Source organism: Poecilia reticulata, linkage group LG12 (genome assembly GCF_000633615.1).
Source record: "Poecilia reticulata strain Guanapo linkage group LG12, Guppy_female_1.0+MT, whole genome shotgun sequence".
Taxonomy (NCBI): domain Eukaryota; kingdom Metazoa; phylum Chordata; class Actinopteri; order Cyprinodontiformes; family Poeciliidae; genus Poecilia; species Poecilia reticulata.
Window position 1 is genome coordinate 4426997 of NC_024342.1, and position 18562 is coordinate 4445558.

At 39.6% G+C, this 18562-nt stretch overlaps 2 protein-coding genes and 1 gene segment (V, D, J or C); 1 reads left to right on the forward strand and 2 right to left on the reverse strand.

Moving 5' to 3' along the window:
- The first annotated feature begins 4026 nt into the window (after window positions 1-4026).
- Window positions 4027-7202, forward strand: f2rl1.2 (coagulation factor II (thrombin) receptor-like 1, tandem duplicate 2). Its single transcript, XM_008423399.2, has 2 exons — window positions 4027-4271; window positions 5900-7202. The coding sequence occupies exons 1-2, from the start codon at window positions 4205-4207 to the stop codon at window positions 6976-6978; spliced, it is 1146 nt and encodes a 381-aa protein (XP_008421621.1). The 5' UTR covers window positions 4027-4204; the 3' UTR covers window positions 6979-7202.
- Window positions 7203-9421: 2219 nt separating this feature from the next.
- LOC103473292 (Ig kappa chain V region K16-167-like) lies at window positions 9422-10000 on the reverse strand (the record flags this gene model as incomplete). The annotated part of the segment is given in 3 exon segments: window positions 9422-9664; window positions 9696-9775; window positions 9856-10000. Coding segments are annotated over 3 exon segments (441 nt in total), but the record flags the coding sequence as incomplete, so codon positions are not given.
- A 3583-nt stretch (window positions 10001-13583) lies between these two features.
- On the reverse strand, window positions 13584-16114 carry ch25hl2 (cholesterol 25-hydroxylase like 2). The gene has a single exon (XM_008423400.2). The coding sequence runs from the start codon at window positions 15035-15037 to the stop codon at window positions 14117-14119; it is 921 nt and encodes a 306-aa protein (XP_008421622.1). The 5' UTR covers window positions 15038-16114; the 3' UTR covers window positions 13584-14116.
- Between the last annotated feature and the right edge of the window lie 2448 nt (window positions 16115-18562).

The following is an 18562-nucleotide window of genomic DNA, read 5'->3' on the forward strand; positions in this document are numbered from 1 at the left end:
ATGTATACATACATGTATACATACATACATACATACATACATACATACATACATACATACATACATACATACATACATACATACATACATACATACATACATACATGTATGTATGTATTAATACATACATGTATTAATACATGTATGTATGGATGGATGGATGGATGGATGGATGGATGGATGGATGGATGGATGGATGGATGGATGGATTGATTGATTGATTGATTGATTGATTGATTGATTGATTGATTGATTGATTGATTCTACAATTAGACACATATGGAGGACCAAAACCGACATAAGAAATAAAAAATAAATATGTAAACAAAAGATTAAATATATATCCAACATCTATAAAAAAATGACAAATATATAAATATAAATATAATATAAAAACAAAACAAAAAAACACATAAAACCCTATATATAATCCTAACCCTATATAAACTGGGTATCTCTTGATTTGCTACAAAATAAAGMTGTATTTCCCCCTCAGCCCACTGGCTGTAATGTTAACACCTTGAGATGCCATAAGACCTAAATCTTGAACATCATGGCATGGAGTGCATCCCAGTTTTCCATGTCTGGCATATAATAATTCATTTTACATTTTAATCTGTTTCTATTGATCCTGTGTCCACACAGAGGGATAATCAGTAGCCCAGCATCATGACCTGTTTGTTCTGAAGATCCTGCAGCTTCCACTTCATCTTCCTAACATGGCGCCTCCTCACCCCGACTCTCATACTGACAGGAGGAACCACAGAGCTCTGTTAGGTTAAAGCTCATCTTCTGAAGTTGGGATATTTTTCCTCCAACGGGTTCCAGAGGAATCACCTCAAACCAGATGTTGGACTTTTCAACAGTGGAGCTATAAAGGTTGAAAAATTTTATTATTTTGTAGAAAATCTCATCAACATCAATATTTCCACTAAGAGGCAAAAAACAAAATTGTTTGATAAAGGAAAAGCCTCTCAGACTCTGAACCCGACAGCAGCAAACTAATTTTTATATTAGACAATTAATTTAATTTCACATAATTATCGTGGTAGAAGCCATTTGTTTGTTAAATACTGAATGAAACGTATTTTCCGTGTTTGATGTTTGTTGTAAAAGACATATTGTCACAAAGAATGAGGTAATTAGTAAAAGTTTGTTTTTTGTTGAATGCTCAGAAATCACAACGGCTGTGACAAAGACAAACAAAGGTAAAACAACCTGAACAGGTGATCAACTCTAAACCACTCGCACCTTTTTACTCTCCGTCTCTCTCTATCATTTAAGCACACCCGTTGCCATGGCAACCTCCTGCGCTCCACAAGCCGACCAGAGGTTATGTTAAAAACGTTCAGTCCGTTACGATATCAGGTTTTCAGGTTTGATATTTATTTTGCGATTTTTAATAAGCCTCTCATGAACACAGCGGTGGTTGATTAGTTCATTTTAAACTCCTGCTCTGCTCGTTATGGAACCGAAACGCCTTGTTGAAACAATAATCACTGAGATTATTATTGTTGATGAATCATTAATTTGAACACGTTGATTTTTGTTGTTGTTGTTGTTGTTGTTCTTTAATAAAGTTATGAACATTTTGATAAGGACCCAGAGGAGGACGTGCTGCTCTCAGCGTCCTGGCGCCGTTCAGTTTGTCACCTCATGCTGAGATCGATTCAAAACCCTCAGCGATCGACGTGTTAAAATAAAATAAAAAAGTCAATTTCATACGATGCTTCGCCTGTACAAAACAAAACTTAAAATATGGTCAAAATACCAGAGAATAAAATCTGTGTTGCAGCCTGTCCATGTGGGTTTTCAAAGTCAGGACACTTTCAATAGTTCATCAGCCCAATCTGAACAATAACTTCACAGGGAGCCTGTTGTGTTCTCATGAAAGAGGAGCTGGTCTTTTTGTCATTTGTAGCTTTTTGTTAAATAGACGTTTTTTCAGAAACATAAAACTTGCTGGTTTCACTGTTTCCACATAATGACTAATGTGTAACTGCATCAGGACACACCTAGATTTCCTAAAAAACAATGTCCGAGAATGTCATCCCTTAGAAAAACCACCATGTGGTTCCAGCTCCCGGTAATGTGGATGTGTCACTACATATTTAATTGTAGTTGCAAACTTTTGCAACCACAACAATTTTTTTGAGGATCTAATCAGAACTGTTGTGGGAGTGAGAACATTTCTCAGGTATATTTCATAAACATTAGCTGCATAACTTTAATAAAACACAGCTGAGTATACTGTAAATAATTAAACATTTTCTATGCAGACCGTAAAGCTTTAAAGGCCAAGAAAAATTATTTCGTATTTATTCTTGACATTCAGTCTAGTATGTGGACAAAATGTTGCCTACAAATGAATTGTACTAATTTACGTTGTAAACGTTATTGAAAGTTAAGTTAAAATTCATCAAGTGCCGTCCTTCATTTTGGGGCGTGCTACAACTTATATGGCTTGACTTGATAACAACACCACTTTTTTCCCCTTTTTTTTAAATAAACATACAATCTCTGGTAGATGTATAGGAAAATAAAAAGAAACAGAAACATGAGATGAAGACGACAACAAATGGAAGACCAACAAACAATTTGATAGAGGGGCTGTGGCAGCAAGCTGAGGGAAAAAAGGGTGAGGAGTAAGCGCATGGGCAGAGCAAGCGACGGAGAGCAAGTTTGTCTGCATGTGAACCAGTAGAAAATCTCACCATACCAACTTTATTTATAAAGCACTTTATACACCAACAGAACCAAAGTGCTGCACACAATCTTAAAATATAAAAAGCTTGTTGGTTTGGATAGATTTTCCCCCACCAGAGAACAAAATCATAATTTAAACATTTTGCTTTATGTTTATTGTGATTATTTCTGTGTATTAAAACATTTTTATATATGTATCTGAAACAGACCATTTGGATTTTTTTTTTTTTTTTGAAAGACAAGGTAAATATTGCTGAGTCAACATCATGGTTGACTCCTACCAAAGAAGAAATAACACCGGAACTAAACTAAAAGTTGCTTAAAATGTTAACACGTTTCCAACCAGCTGGTTATTGCTTCTTCTTGATTGCTTTACATAATGCTTTGTTTCTCAGTTTAGTATTGGGCAGGATGAACAACACATGAAAGATGGAAAGAGTTTGGAAATGTAAATCAACTAACAATTGCGTACACTTTATGTGTATTTATCAATTATTAACATGATCATGTTCATGTGAAATTTAGAACTTCGGCAATTAATTTATTATTATTATKACTACTATTATTAGTATTATACATATATCCCATTTTTTAACCAAGGTTAATCTATACCAAGATATTTATTTTTCCACGCTTAAAAATAAATGTTTCATACTGCAGTGTCAAAGTATTTCCGCATTCGTAAGCTTTTATCTAAATTGTCTGTTTCTTATTAAAAATTAGGGAAACTTTAAACTCGCTGATGAAAATGTCAAATCACTGTGGTGAGTCCGGTCAGAACCCCTAAGAAACCAGAGTCGGTTGATTCAATCTGCACTTGCTGTTCAGTCTTTATTTTGCCGTAAAGGTGTGGTTCTACAAGATATAAATAATAATACAACATCAGTGTCTGATGAATAAATGACTGAAATAACACACTTACTTAACTAACTGCACCAATAAAGGTTACACAATCATTCTTTCTAATTAAACACGACACAAAACCACGTTGTGTAGCTCAAGTGCGCACGTGAACGAAGCATGCAATCAATTAACGCTAAAACTTAAATATTCAGATACATAAACAATATTCTTAACTTCCTAACATCACTTACTTGTATTCCACGCACACACATCGAAAATAAAAGGTAACAACAGCAAAAGGCAACTCAAACTACTCAAATGTTATCGGTAACTCGACTCCTTCCTTTTCTTCTCTCCTTCTTTCCATCTGCGTGCTGATCCACAGGTGCTCTAAGCTCCGCCCCCCCTTAAAGAGCCTCAGGTCTTAGGCAGCCTTTTTCACACTTATTGTTCAAGTTGAGTGCCATGGAAACCAAAGGGGGAAACCAAACTACCGCGTGCATTAGTCAACTGACGTATGCGCATGCACGGACTGCGGGCAGGTAGTCTCGGGGTGTGTCCTCCAGCCGCCCAGAGCTTATCAGACATTTTTTAAAGAGGAAAAATCAAGTGAGAGACGACCAGAAGAAGAATTTCGAGTCTTGAGCGCACAGACATGGATTCAAAGTGGATATTGTCGCTTCTGTCGGTTATCGGCTGTGCTTTTGCTGTTGATGCACAAGGTAAGTCAAACACAGTTTTCTTTGTGATAAGTCGACGTTTTATGGCCATGGAGGGTCGGGAGGCACGGCTTTTACTGATCAAAGAGCAAAGAGGCTGCAGTAATAATGTTAATGTTTAAATGTTAGGACATCATGTTCAGAGGTTTAGACCTCATATAGATTCTCTTAGTAGGATTTTATTTTTCACATTTTTGATTTGGTAAATTACAAAGAAACTACAATCTGCCTAAGCAAGGAAATAACCATAGTAACTACTATTTATTAATAATTTTTTTTTGTCGTTTTAGAGTTTTACAGTTTTAAGTAAAAGAACATACAGCTTTCAATTGATATATATGGATATGTGTGAATATATAAGAAAAATGTATGTAAAGCAAATGATATACTCCCTGCCATCAGCTGCTCTGCGTGACCTAATAAGTGTCTCACGTAATTGTTGAGAAATTTTGGTGATTTATTTCAACATCATTACTGGTAGTTTGTTGGAAATTTACAGCATTTGCTCAAAAGACTGTCCTACGACCTTTCCATTGATTCGATTTAGGGGTGCACTGATTGCAGTTTTCTGATTGCCGATATTTAAAAAGCCTAACCTGCCGATTCCAGAGTTGGCCAATACTATTTTTTTGTCTGAAATGTGACTATTGTTAACTGTAAATGTGCAGGAATGACCTGGTGAGCCGCTCTGTCAGTCAAACTTCTCTCATGGCAGAGCAAAACAGACAGTGGTTGAGTTTTAGACGTTTGTTGGTCTAGAAAAGATCGGTAGATAAGATCGGCTTCAAATGTAAGTATCGGCCAATCACCAATCTCCCAAAATTCAGAAAATCGGTGCTGATAAACTGGTGACCCTTAATTCTGTTCTTTATTTTGTGGTGTGTTTGGGTCTGACGTCCCTCTGCATGACCCAGTTTCTCTCAAGCTTCAGCTGAGAGTCTGATTGCCTTACATATGATTGCAGAAAACCTCGCCTCCTTGTTTTTACAGTCACTGAAATGTGCATAGTGTCCTATGTCTGGAATACCAGCCCTTATCACGCCTCTATCACCACCATTCTTTTTCGATGGTACAAGGTATTTGTGCGGTAGAAGCCAGTCATACTTGTTTGATGCTTTTATGAAATACCGTCTTAGACTGTAACCTAACGCTATAATGGACTGTATTGTCTGAGACGGAGCTTAATTTCCCTCTCAAACTGTTTATGGGTTTCATATTTCCTAATTAAACACAATGAAGTATATTATGTTTAAACATGCTACAGAGCTGCAACTACAGTCATGTGTTAAACATTAATGGAAAGTCATTTATATGTAATCTTTTAAAAGTATTCTTGTCATTTTGGCTGAGAACTTCATACAAGTCCTGTTTGAAGGAAGACATTCAGCCTTCCCCTACCACCACTAAAATAATTCTGTTCCTAAAGTTACTTTATTGTCATGTTTTTAGGGATTAACATCAAAACCTTCTCGCCTGCCTATGAAAAAATATAAGTATTAATTGAAGTCAAGAGATTGGAACTGAACAGACATAAGCAAACCACTAACCAGTGAGGGTAACCAGAGGAAGGTAGTATACCATAAATGATTCGTCTTTTACTCTAACATGTCTTTTATCTTTGTCTATTTCAGGCCGAAGTTTTATTGGAATAAACACTGAGGATGGAGCAACTATTGACGATGTAGCATTAGCTACACTGCAGAGCGGGCTTACCACCGTGTTCTTCCCAATCATCTACACCGTTGTGTTCGTGGTGGGGCTAACTGCAAATGGGATGGCCATATGGGTGTTCCTCTTCAGGACCAAGAAGAAGCACCCTTCCTCCATCTACATGGCCAACCTTGCCTTAGCTGACCTGCTGTTCGTTGTCTGGATGCCTCTGAAAATTTCCTACCACGTAAACGGAAACAACTGGCTCTACGGGGAGCCCCTGTGCAAAGTCCTGGTGAGCTTCTTCTATGGGAACATGTACTGTTCGGTGCTCTTCATCACCTGCCTCAGCGTGCAGCGGTACTGGGTCGTGGCAAACCCGCTGAGTTCGCAGAGGAAGAACAACAAAGTCGCTATCAGTGTCTGTGTGGCTGTCTGGGTTTTCATTTGGATCACCTCCACTCCTCTGTACCTGTACGATCACACAACTAAGATCAAGGGCATAAACATGACAACCTGCCATGATGTGATCATCATAGGTCGAGATGGCAAAGATCTATATGAATCTATCAAGTACCCTTTCTTCTACTTCATGTTCATGGCAACAGTCTCATTCTTCATTCCTTGCATCGTAATAATTGTGGCGTACGCGTTGCTGCTCAAAACTCTGGGGAGCAACACGGTTGACAACAATGCAACAAAGACACGGAGAAAAGCCGTCGTGTTGATTTTGGTTGTCCTGGTGACCTTCCTCATTTGCTTCGTCCCCAGCAACATAATGCTGGTGGTGCACTATGTCCTGGTGAAAACCGAAATGGAAGACAGAGGCTACGGCTTTTACATCACGTCGCTGTGTCTGGCGAGCCTCAACAGCTGCCTGGACCCTTTCATCTACTACTTTGTGTCGGACGAGTTCAGGGAGCACGTGAAGAACACGCTGCTGTGCCGCAGCAGCAGAACCGTGGAACAGGAGAAGGCCGCGTACAGCTCCATGAGGTACTCCAAGAAGAACCAGTCGTTCATGTCAGGGAGGACCAACACGGAGAGCAGCACCTGCTAGCGACAGAGCACAGACTGTTCCATGCTGCGGGTGCTTCCACTCTTCTGCACTGATGTTGTCGTCCATCATGAACCCGACCAAAGATGAACTCTGAACCTTGATAGGACTGCAGCTTGGGATGTGTGACTTTATCAGGAGCTGCTCAGCGTTAAACTGTGAATCATTAAATGTTTAATGTTATATTAAATAAATAGATGCAAACATGTGCAGGTCAACTGTTAAAAGACTGATGTTTGTGGCATGAGATGCATTAAGTGGGATTTTCCTGGACAACAAAGATTTCCAATGTTTGAGGTCGGATCTGCCGATTCTAATGTGTGTGTGTGTGTGTGTTTTTTTTTACTGTCGGTTTTGAATCAAGCATGAAATGAAAAGATTACAAGATTATTAACACTTATTTGTTGAATCTGTTATTTATATCCATTCTCTGAAAAAGTCCTGCTGTTGGTTGATGAGTTTATAGATTGGAAAAGGTGGACATTTCTATTTTCAAAAGATCTCATGGATATATACATACAAAAAAAAATTCTGTATTTATCAATTTTATAGCCGGTTGGTGCATCTTTTTATTTATACCACACTGGAAATAAATGTATGTTGTATGTATTAAATGGCTACAATTATTCAGTCTTATTACTAGAAAATATACAAAAAAATACATATATTTTTTTTACACATTTTTCATTACAATTTTCTTGTTGCTTTTTTTAAACTCATTTTAAACCTTTTGTGGTTAACCTTTTGATTGTTACATATTTTCTTAAATAAACAGCAAAAACAGGGTTTCTGTGAAACTCCATCATCCCGTTGCGTCATTGTGTTGTCCTGCGTGAGTCACGGGGCTCGTCGTCATCCGGACGTCCTTTTCTTAGTTCACTTAATCTTTCAAAACCCTTGGAATTTCTGGAATGTGCTGTGTTGAAACGTAGAGCACCGCAGCACACCTAAACGCTGGTCAAAGATCAAGGGATGGTGAGCTCGGGGTTGAGGAATGTCAGAAGGCATGATGAGACACATTTTGTAGACGATCTTAGGAAGTCGTCATCTTTCTGGTTTCAATTTCTTCTGCATTTAGAAACTTGTGTCTAGTTTCATTGTAGGATCTCTGGAGGAGATCTGGGCTTCTTTGCAGCTTTTCTTCCTGCTGCTTGTTTTTAATGTTACAATTGGAACATTTTACGGCTTCAGCGTTCTCTTCTTTCCCAAAACAACAACAAAAAAGGCCTTTGTACTCCATTTATGGTCATTCATGTCAAGAGAATCGGCAAGTGAACTGCGCTCGCCACACCTTTTGCAGGGCTCCACCGTCCCACAGAGCGCTGCCAGGTTCCTGTTTTAACAACCGGTCAGGGCAGAGCTGTGGGTAAATCATTGGCTGTAGAGTGTCACCTTACCCTTTGTCAACGCTGCGGGGCAGAAGGCCTTCCTTTCAGAGCGGAGCCACGCCCTGTTCACGTTTGACGCAGCTCCTTTTCCAAGCACAGTTGTGGCGTAATGGAACAGAAGTGCTGGAGGTTATTTAAAAATTAGGGTAGCACTTTGTCACACATAGCACGTCTGCAGAGGGTTTTGTGAAGCAAACCAATGTAAACCGACCTACTTTGTTGTAGCTGGATAATGTGTTATTTCTATGCATCGCCATTTACCTTCTGTCATTAGTCATGGTCAGCATATGTTTTTGTATGGACTGATTGCTTCTGTTTTGTTGTATTTTAAAATGTTCAACCAAGGACTGGGATCGCAAACGAGCCTTTGACTAGATAGTTTTTGTCCAAAACGATGGCTGCATTGTTTTGTCATGCAACATTGACTTATCTGCTATCCTTGACTGAAAACATTTAACTGTGTTTCTATAAAGAAGCTCCACAGGGTGCCTGTGAACATCTGAATGTAGGAGAATGAGACATGGAATCAGAAGCGATGACCAACTTTTCCATTTTATCCTCCAAAGCACTGACTTAATATGTTGGTTGTCTTTAGGATTTGATTTTGACACGTGCATGTTGACAGAACTGGGTAACACTTTATTTGAAGGAGTGTACATAAGACTGACATGACACTGTCATAAACATGACATAACATCTGTCATGAACATGAATAAGTCTTTATGAATGTTTATGACAGTTGTCATGAAATGTCATTCGGTAAATAATGACACTTTTAATGTAAAGTTGCTCTAAAAGTTGCATTAAAAGTCCATTAAAAGTGCCAAGTTTGCATGATTTTAACTTTGCATGATTTTGTAAATTATGATAATTTAATTCAAATTATCATAATTAACCAAGCAAAAATCCATATTTATAAAACTAATTCCAACATCTGCGTTTATAAAATAATCTATAGTTGGTGATTTGAACTTTAGATATTTGATGGTTTTACTTCTGTGATGTTTTCACTGAACCAGTTCTAATCATTTCTCTGCACCTGCAGCCTTCAGCCAGACTGAAGGAGGTTTTTGTACGACTATAAATCACTGTGTGAACACGTAGTCATCATTTACTAAATACACTCCCATACAGTAATAATCTCCAGCATCATCAGCCTGAACTCCACTGATTGTCAGAGTGAACTGAGGCTCTGATCCACTGCTGCTGAAATGACTGGGAGTATCAGATTGATGGCTGGCGATTTTATAAAATAACAGTTTGGGAGGCTGTCCAGGTTTCTGCAGGCACCAACTCAGATCACCATCAACTCTCAACTCCTGGACTGGCTGAGCAGCTCAGAGAGACCGTCTCCCCCAACGCAGCTGACTTCACTGCTGGAGACTGAGTCACAGAGGGATTACCATCTGATCCTGCAGGATGGAAACAGTAGCAAACATGTGAGTGTCTTTCATCTGAGAACAAGTGAAAACAGAAGCTGGTCGTTCCTCACCTGGCAGCTGGAGCAGCAGCGTGATCAACTCAGTGACATCATAGCTGAGAAAAATCTGAGCGTCAGACAGCAGAGGAGCTTCTCTGAGTTTCACCTTAAACTGATCCAGGAGCAGCGAAGCACAGCGATCATTCAAAGCAGCAAACAGTCAAACAGACACCTGGTGTGAGAGGAGATGAAAGGTGAATCGGATGCAAAATAGGAGAATTAAATATTTATTTATTTATTTATTTATTATTTCAGTACATTTTGTAGTTTTACAAAATCTTTTCCCTTATTGCATCAAAAAATAAATTATGTTCATCCTCAACTAAAGGAAAAAGTTTTGGATCGCTGTTTCTTTGAAAAGGTTTGCAGATTTATTCAAGTTTGACGATTTAATTGAGATTAGGGTGTGACACAGTCCGCTTTGGAGGCAAAGTCACTGGATAAATGTGGTTCAGTTCAATAAGAAATGAAAAAAAAAAAATCCAACAACCTTGTTTATTAAGAGATTAAAACATGTTCCTAACATGTAAGAAGAAGTTTTTGGTAATAATTTTGCAGTAAGGAATCATTCAAGGGTCCACTAAAGGCCCCCGAACCTCCCTTTGGACACCCTGTCTTACCTTGTCAGTGATTTTTTGTATTTCATGAAACATTTGAATCAATGCTGACGCTGTTTCTTTTACCAGAATACAAGAAAATAGTAATTTTCCTGATTAAACCTGAGAGGAAACCAATAAATTGTCCAGCTAAATTCAACCTCATTTAGTTTTTGAACTTGATGCTGCAAACATAATGGGAATATTAATGTTTCATTTGATTCATCTTCCAAATTATAATCATGCTGGTAATAGAAAACTGAAAAAGAGCTATATTGAGTTTTCTGACAAATGGACACAGATACATATCTGTTCACAATGGACTTTTCTTTTATTGTAAGAAACATTTCATATCAAACAGAAAATATTCATTGTAGTTAATGGTAAAGAGTTACTGCAGAGCTTCAGGCCCTGCTGAGGTTTCATCTCTGTGTTCAGTGGTCTGTATCCGTCTCTTCAGTTTCTGCTCTAACAGCTCAGAGTGTCTGCAGTCTGACTGAGGGAGGTTCACACAGCTACTTATCACTGTGTGAACACGTCAGCACTATTTATGCAATGGATACTTTGACTGTAATAAACTGCTGCGTCTTTGACCTGAACTCCACTGATGGTCAAAGTGAAGTCAGACCTGCTTCCACTGCCACTAAACCGAGTTGGAGTTCCTGATTGAAGCTTTGTGACATGATATATTAGATTGTTTGGAGGCTGTCCTGGTTTGTGATGATACCAGGACATACAGTCAATGCTAGGAGATGTTGCAACACGTTGGTTTGTTGGCCCCCCAGCCTCTGTAATTTCCTCCTAAACCTAATAGCTGGTCAATACTTTGCGGCAACAATTGTCATCAAGTTTTTTTAATAATCGATATTTATCCGTTTACCCCATGCAGAGGAATTTTGACCCAGTCTTTGCTGTGGAACAAGTTTTATTCAGTTTTTTTATTGGAGTTTTTTGGATAAGTCAGGCTTTTTTTTAAGCACCACAATTGGGCTTTGATTAGGTAGCTCTAAAACCTTTTGTTTTATTTTTTTCTTTTGTGTTTTGAGCTACTCGAAAATGTACAGAAATCTTGTTTTCACACTGAGTCTTTCTTTTCACTGACTCTGTTTTTGAATTGTTGCTGTTTTTTTATTTCAGTTCTCTGCACTGTTTTGGCATGTGTGGGAAAAGATGACGACGTTACAGACATGCAGTTGAAAGGGTTCACCTTAATTCAAAGCCGCCAAAGCAGACCTTTTAGCAGAAAAAGATGTTTGCACAGTCAGCATAGTGTCTGCTTGTATAATCTACCCAAATGATATGCGGTGCTGAAGCCCCGCCCCTCAAACATGTCCACACAAGCTAAAAAGCAGTGCAGATAACTCAAACTGAAAAACTGTAACACTAAACAAACTGTCAGAGAGGAAACACTGTCTTTGAAAATTGGTCAAGAGTTATTTGCTTTATTGTACATATCTGGAGTTTTATTATCAAATTTTGTTTCACTTTTAGCACTTTTCAGTGCTTTCACAGTTAATGTTAATAATTTCAGCAATGATCAAATTTTAAAATGTCAATCTTTCTGTTTAGTGTTATTTTTCAATTTTGGCATCGTTTTAGCCCCATACAAAAGTAGCCCCTGACAATAACACACTACTATTGTGAAGTTTGACAGTGAATATCATGTTCTTTTTCTGAAATGCTTCTAGTTTTACACTCAATGTAAAAGGGGGCACACCTTTGAAAAAGTTCTTTCTTGATCCCATGATCATTTGTCATGTGTTTCCAATGCATTGTTTCACCTCCATGACTTCTCATAGACATATTTGTACACATACTACTGCTAACATTACATCATATAACGGAAGCTCGCCTGACACACACTCAGGGATACAGCCTTTTTCTTACTCTTCAGATGTAGCTTCACTCAGGTACGCAGACGATGGGTTAGTCTTTCACACACTCTGGCGTGTCTTAACAGCTTCCCACAACTCCAGAAACCTGTTCAACCAGTTCTGACCCAGTCACCATTGCATGGTGGTAAACAACAGGTGGCACAAAGTGTTTCGATTGCCCGTGAGTCATTTTTATGTTCCATGAGTCACTTAGTTTTTGTGCAACCAAATATGGTCTAAAATTAGAGATGTGTTTTTGTTATTTAGGTTAATTTGACAGTCTAATTTAGGGACTGGAGTCATTTTTTTAATGTGGACGTTTGTATATGTGCGTGCAGAGAGGGTGACTTCTGCTGGCTTCAGAAAATAATGCAGGTTTATGGAAAAGTGTAGAAACTAATCAGTGTAAAAGTGGAGTCCATAGAATACCCCTAAATTTTACTCAAGTAAGAGTAGCAATACTTCATAATAAAATTACCCAAGTAAAATTGAAAAGTACAATGTAGTAAAAAATACTCTTAATAGTAGATTTTTTCCCAAAAAGTTACAGAAGTATATGTACTCTGTGTTATGACCTGTGTTTTCTGTGTAGTTATTTTGAGGTTTTCTGTGTTTAGTCCTGTTTCCCTGTGAGTCTCTGTTCTGTCTTCCCTGTTGATTGTTTCCCAGCTGGTTCCCTGATTACCATCCTCGTGTATTTAAGTCCATCTGTTGTCTCTTGTCGGGTCCTCGTCTAACGTCATTCGTTCTTCGTGTCTCTCTGTTGTGTCTAACCAGTCTGTTTCCCTGTGCCGCCACTGTGGATTCCGTCATTTAATTTTTCATTTTCAACCTCAACCTGGATCTGCCTGCGTCTTCCTTCACCTCACCTAACCTCTGTAACTCTGTCTTTGAGTGAGAAATGAACATTTCAATAAATGCAGCCACGTGGTTTAATTGTATGATGGAAAAAGAGCAACTAATGTGAATATTGTCAAATGAATCCTAGAGATTTCTGCAGTTTTAAGATTCCAAAACATTCCAAACTATTTTTATTTCCACTTGCAGACTTCACATTCCTAATACGCCTCCCTGTGAGGAGCCCCTCATTAAGAGCGCTTCCAGCTAGAGCATTTTGTCTGGAAGGCAGATTGATGGATTAACATTGCGACCACGCTTGATTCGGCTAAAAGACGACCATTCATGTGTTCAAGCGAGAGGAGAGAGAGGACGAGCGTCCGTGCCACCGAATTCTCAAGAGGAGCCACTCAGAAAGGTTTGACAACACGGATCTGATTTGAATATCTTTATCTTTCCTTTCATTTACATGTAATTTTTTGCAGATGCACAAAAACAGCCTGAGAAGGAGATTAAGAGAAGCGGCAATACGTCAAGATATTCGGATGAACGAGAAATGTATTTTTTTTAGCACATTTCAGAAACAAGGCAGTTCAAAGTGCTTTCCGTCATAAAAACATCAAATAGTCACCAACTCTGAAACAGGAAACAAACATTACATTTTGTCAAATCCATCATCAAAATTATTAATGCACATCTAACATGTTGATCAATGTTCCACTTACTACTAATGAATAAGACAATCAGGGTTAATATATACCATCACTTTCCATTAATGCAGAAAGAAACAATCTTTGTACATTTTTAGCAGACAGTTTAGGTATAACAGATTTCCAACAAATTCAGTTAGAAAAGAAATATGGAAGATCAAAGAAAAAGACAAAAAAACTGGGCGAAGCTGCAAGAGTGGAGATAGAAAAAACAAAAGTGTTGGAATGTGAGAAGGTACAAAAGTGTTTGAGTCCTTTAGTCCTTTATCTCTTTCATGTCTTCTGGCTCTTCTGAGGCAGATTGGCCGGACATGGTTGGCACCGTGTTGGTTCCACCGAGCCAGTCCCAATGGGAGAAGAATGGGGCAAAGTTGGTCCCCGGTCGCTGGTGATGAGCGTCATGTTTGGGGGCCCCGCCCCAAAGGCCAAAAGGCACCAGGTTGTGCATGGCCCAGGGGAAGTCGTAGCCACAGTGGTCCTCGGTGGAGACGTAAACGTTAAAGACCATGAAGCCCCAAGTTGTGAGGCAGTGGCACCTCAGCAGGATGGGGTCCACCGTCGCCCAGAATCCCACACTGAACAGCTCCCAGCCAGAGAGGTACTGGGTGACCAGGCTGAAGGGCTGTTTGTACTGGTGGTGGATGGCGTGGAAGGTGCGGTAAAGCCAGGGAACCCGGTGGTGCAGGAGGTGCCACAGGTAGTACTGGAAATCAAAGACAACCATGCAGCCCAGGATGCCGAGAAGGAAGCTCCAGAGAGAGGGGGCCTCCGGAGGCAACGGGGTCGGCGGCCTCCACAGCCACTGCGCAACCGCCGCGGGGAAAATGAAGAACAGGTGGTTGTAGATGGTGACGCCCAGGGTGATCCAAATGTTAGGCCAGGTGACGGGTTTGTCCGGATGCAGCCGGTAGCGGTTGATGGAGGGCCAGGTGGAAGCCAGCAGGTCCAACGCGGTGTAAATACCAACCAGGACGAAGTAGGTGGTGACCGAGAGGACCACGGGGAAGAGCGGGCTCCTGAGAAGGTCGTGGTGGTTCTGGTGGAGGTAGTCCCAGAGAGGCTGCAGGACCAAGGCGTGGGACTCGTCCCCGGACAGGTTTCCTACAGCCGTCAGCCAAGACAAAGCCTCAGTCCTCAGCAACCTGCTTGCGCTCATCACTGATGTGTCGTTTCTCATCCAGAAATGACCAAGCCAGGGGGTATTTTTAATTTTCTTACAAGCCCCGAAAGAGGATAAAAACAGGTCCTGAACGACTGAAAAGATCCAATTGAAAAGGTTCAGCAATAGCAAATTGTCTGGTGATGCCGTGCCAAATTGGACTGGCGGACTGTCTTCGCCTCTTATGTATGTTCAAGTCCCACCTCCCTCCATCCCCACCACCCTCTGCATTCTAAGAGAAGGCTGTCTGTGAAGGCCCTTTTTCATGGGTGCCAGGACCGCAGCCAGGACTCAGGAGCCGGGTCACAGCAGCTCTCATTTTTGTCCCAAATCATAGAGCGAAAGCTTCCGCTTTTCTTGTGAATCTGACTTTGTCGCAAACAAAACCAGTGCAGGTCAGGAATTCGATTTCTGCTTACACGAACAATGACTAACGATTAAACACAACTCGTCGGGTTGTATTTACTCCCCTAATCTTTCACGTATTAATCTTGTCAATGGATCTGTCACCAACACCCTCAAATGATGAAACAAATACAGAATCCACACATGCACACACACGCACACACACGCACACACATGCTCATATACAACATCATGAACCCAAAGAGTCATTAATCATGGAGGAAGTTGTCATGTACTGAAAAGAAGCAGACAGAAGTGGAGCAGCGACTGCAGCTCTCGTCTCTATGGTGTCACAAAATGATCCTGCAGAATTTTGACGTTTTGATGAATATCATGTGATCCAATGTGCTTCACTGTTCTCCACTTGTGCATGTTAAAATCAATACTTCTCACTTTGGACTATTTCTTATTCAGACAAAAATGGATATAGCACATTTTTATGCAGTGAAAGACTGTCTGCAATCTGCTGTACCAAAATGATGCCTCATCTGTAGACTATGTGTTATGTCTGCCTGTGGATTAATTCTCCACTCTTTCTGCACAGGAGATTTGAAAAATGTACTCACTTCTTATGAAGGTTGCTGATTAAAATTGTTGTCAAAGCCCACCATAAACAACAACTGTTTAACATCCTTATTTCTTTTTGTAAGGAATTTTATAAATCCTTTATCATACAGTGACATTGGCAGCTGATCACAGATCAGTCACCATGTCATTTGACACTCTGAGCAGAATATTTTTCATGTCGACCAGCAGAGGGCAGCAAAAACCCACTCCTGAACAAATGTAGGCACTGAAAAGTTTTCATTTGTGAAACAAATACAGAAGAGTTCATCATACTGTGGCTTTTTTTTACATGTTTGTTAAAATTGTCACCATATCATGACTGTATGCTATGAAACTGATAATCCAACCAAAAACAACCAATCGGAGCTAGGAGGAGAGGGTCTTGGTGCTCATTTACACCTGCTAAATGTGCTAATGGCGGGAAAAAACGACAGGAAAACCATTTAAAGACCATCATCGGTGACCAAGCTAACTATCCATGCTAGCTGCTAGCGAGAGGGGGGAGGAGCAGCCTATATGCCTGGTTAGTGTTTTTGATATTGAAACAATAAAATAGCATAACATCATCATGACTGTATATTCAAAACTCAGCTTTATTTTAAATTAACGGTGTAGAAAAGTATTTGGAGTGGCGTATGTTTTGTTTTCTTTGCAAGCTTTAAAGTCTAATCCTTGCACATGCAAGAATCATGCACTCAACACTGCAGTGAATCCTAAACATCAAGCAAATAGTTCAAAGTTTAATGAATGTAGTAGTATTTTTTTCTACTAAGTCTACTGGTTAAACAGGGATAAACTTATTGGTGTTATTTTTCATGCAGGAATAAATTGATCAATATCTTTGTTGTTGAATTTGATTGTGTTTTTTTTTTGCATGCATACCTCAACGGATGCAAAAAACCCAATTGCATGCTGAAATCTGAAATCGCTCAGAGTTGACTGAGTTTTGCTGTATCCATTTGAAAACATGTCAGTACCAGTGTTTGGGGTTTAACAGGTCGCTTACTGCTCATTTACCATCTGCAGCTCTGAAGGGGAAACAGTTTCATCACCCTTTAACAAATGGAAAATGATTGCCTTCATGGCAGTGGAAAAAACAAAACAAAAAAGAAAAAAGTTGAAGGTGCACCTGACAACTTCCATCCCTGCGGTGCAGACGGAGGTGGTTGAAGGCTGAAGAGGGTGTTACTCTCCGCCGTCAGCCGTGACAGAGGAGGAGCCAGAGTGTCGGAGAAGGACCGTCGGACACAAGATGACAAAAGGAAGCGAGCTGGAGACGCTAAAAATAAACCCAGCAATGAGAGCATGACAACTCGGAAACACAAGGTGAAACTGAGAAAGTGGCGACGAGACGAGGACAACAGCAGGGCAGGTTTCGATAATCCTAATGTCGCGTCCTTCTGGTTTTTATGAGATACATGAGGAACGGTTGGACAGGATTCAAAAAAGCACTGAATGAGGAGGAATAAGTATTGGACATGTTGTGATGAAGATGTTGGGTTCAAGAAAAAATAAATCAAAACATAAAATCAAATTATGTGTACTGAGTGGAATAACTAAAATAATAAGTATGGACTCAGATCAAATGGGTAGAGAAGTTTGAAAAGGTACTAAAGTTACAATCCATGAAACTTTCAGGAGGTGAATCCACCAAGAAGCAGCTGTTTGTTGTTATGTTAGCGACATAAAAGACTCACAACCAGTAACTACTAACATGGTTAAGACCAAAGAGCTGCCCAAAGACACCAGAGACAAACTGACAAAAAATAAATCATGTTGTGATTTCTAAAAAAAAATGTTTCTAAAAAAACATTTTTAGATTATGTCTCTCTCAGTTTACACTCACCTAAGATGAAAACTTCAGACTCCTCCTTGAGTTCTATGTGGGAGAACTTGCAAAGTCGCAAGGTGTTCAAATACTTATTTTCCTCACCGTATGTTATGTTACCAGACAAGTTCTGTTTAATCCTTTTAAAAGATTTTTGTATTTGTGTGTTTAATGTGAAAAATTTACTTGCATTTGTTGTCTGTAGGTTTTTACTTCTATTTACAGTTACATTTGTTGTTGTTGTTTTTTGGTTTTTTTTTTGCTTGCGCCATTTGGTGTTTGCATCATTCACGTGTTTGTAACACGTTTCGCCATTCGTTGCAAGTTTGGAACCTGTCGGGCCACCGTAGGGAAAACATAATAAAAATAGCATCACAATCTTTCCTCAGTGGCATAATCAAAGTCCAGGATTAAACTGAGATGTGTAAGGCTACAACAAATACCACATAAGTTCAACTAACAACGTAATCAGACTGTTGAAAAAGACATGAAACATGAATCAAGATGAGTGGAACATTCGTAATGAACCTCATCACTGACAGCAGGAACAGGTCTTAACCCATCCTCCCGTTGAAGAAGAAGTGTAGGAGTCGCTTCTGGGATGTAGCAAGTGATGCAGACATGTGTATGTGTGTGTGTGAAGGGCCTTGTGTGACTAAGGCCCTGATCAACTCCCACTGGGTCTCCTGGGTTGCGCCGGTGATGTTTTGTTTTTCACTTAAGCGCACTGATTAAATCTGGAA

Excerpts from the sequence above, each read along its gene's own strand:
- ch25hl2 (XM_008423400.2), bottom strand. The coding sequence starts at position 15,037 with ATGAGAAACGACACATCAGTGATGAGCGCAAGCAGGTTGCTGAGGACT.
- f2rl1.2 (XM_008423399.2), top strand. The coding sequence starts at position 4,205 with ATGGATTCAAAGTGGATATTGTCGCTTCTGTCGGTTATCGGCTGTGCT. Across the intron at positions 4,272-5,899 it reads TTTTGCTGTTGATGCACAAG|GCCGAAGTTTTATTGGAATA; the intron begins GTAAGTCAAACA and ends TGTCTATTTCAG.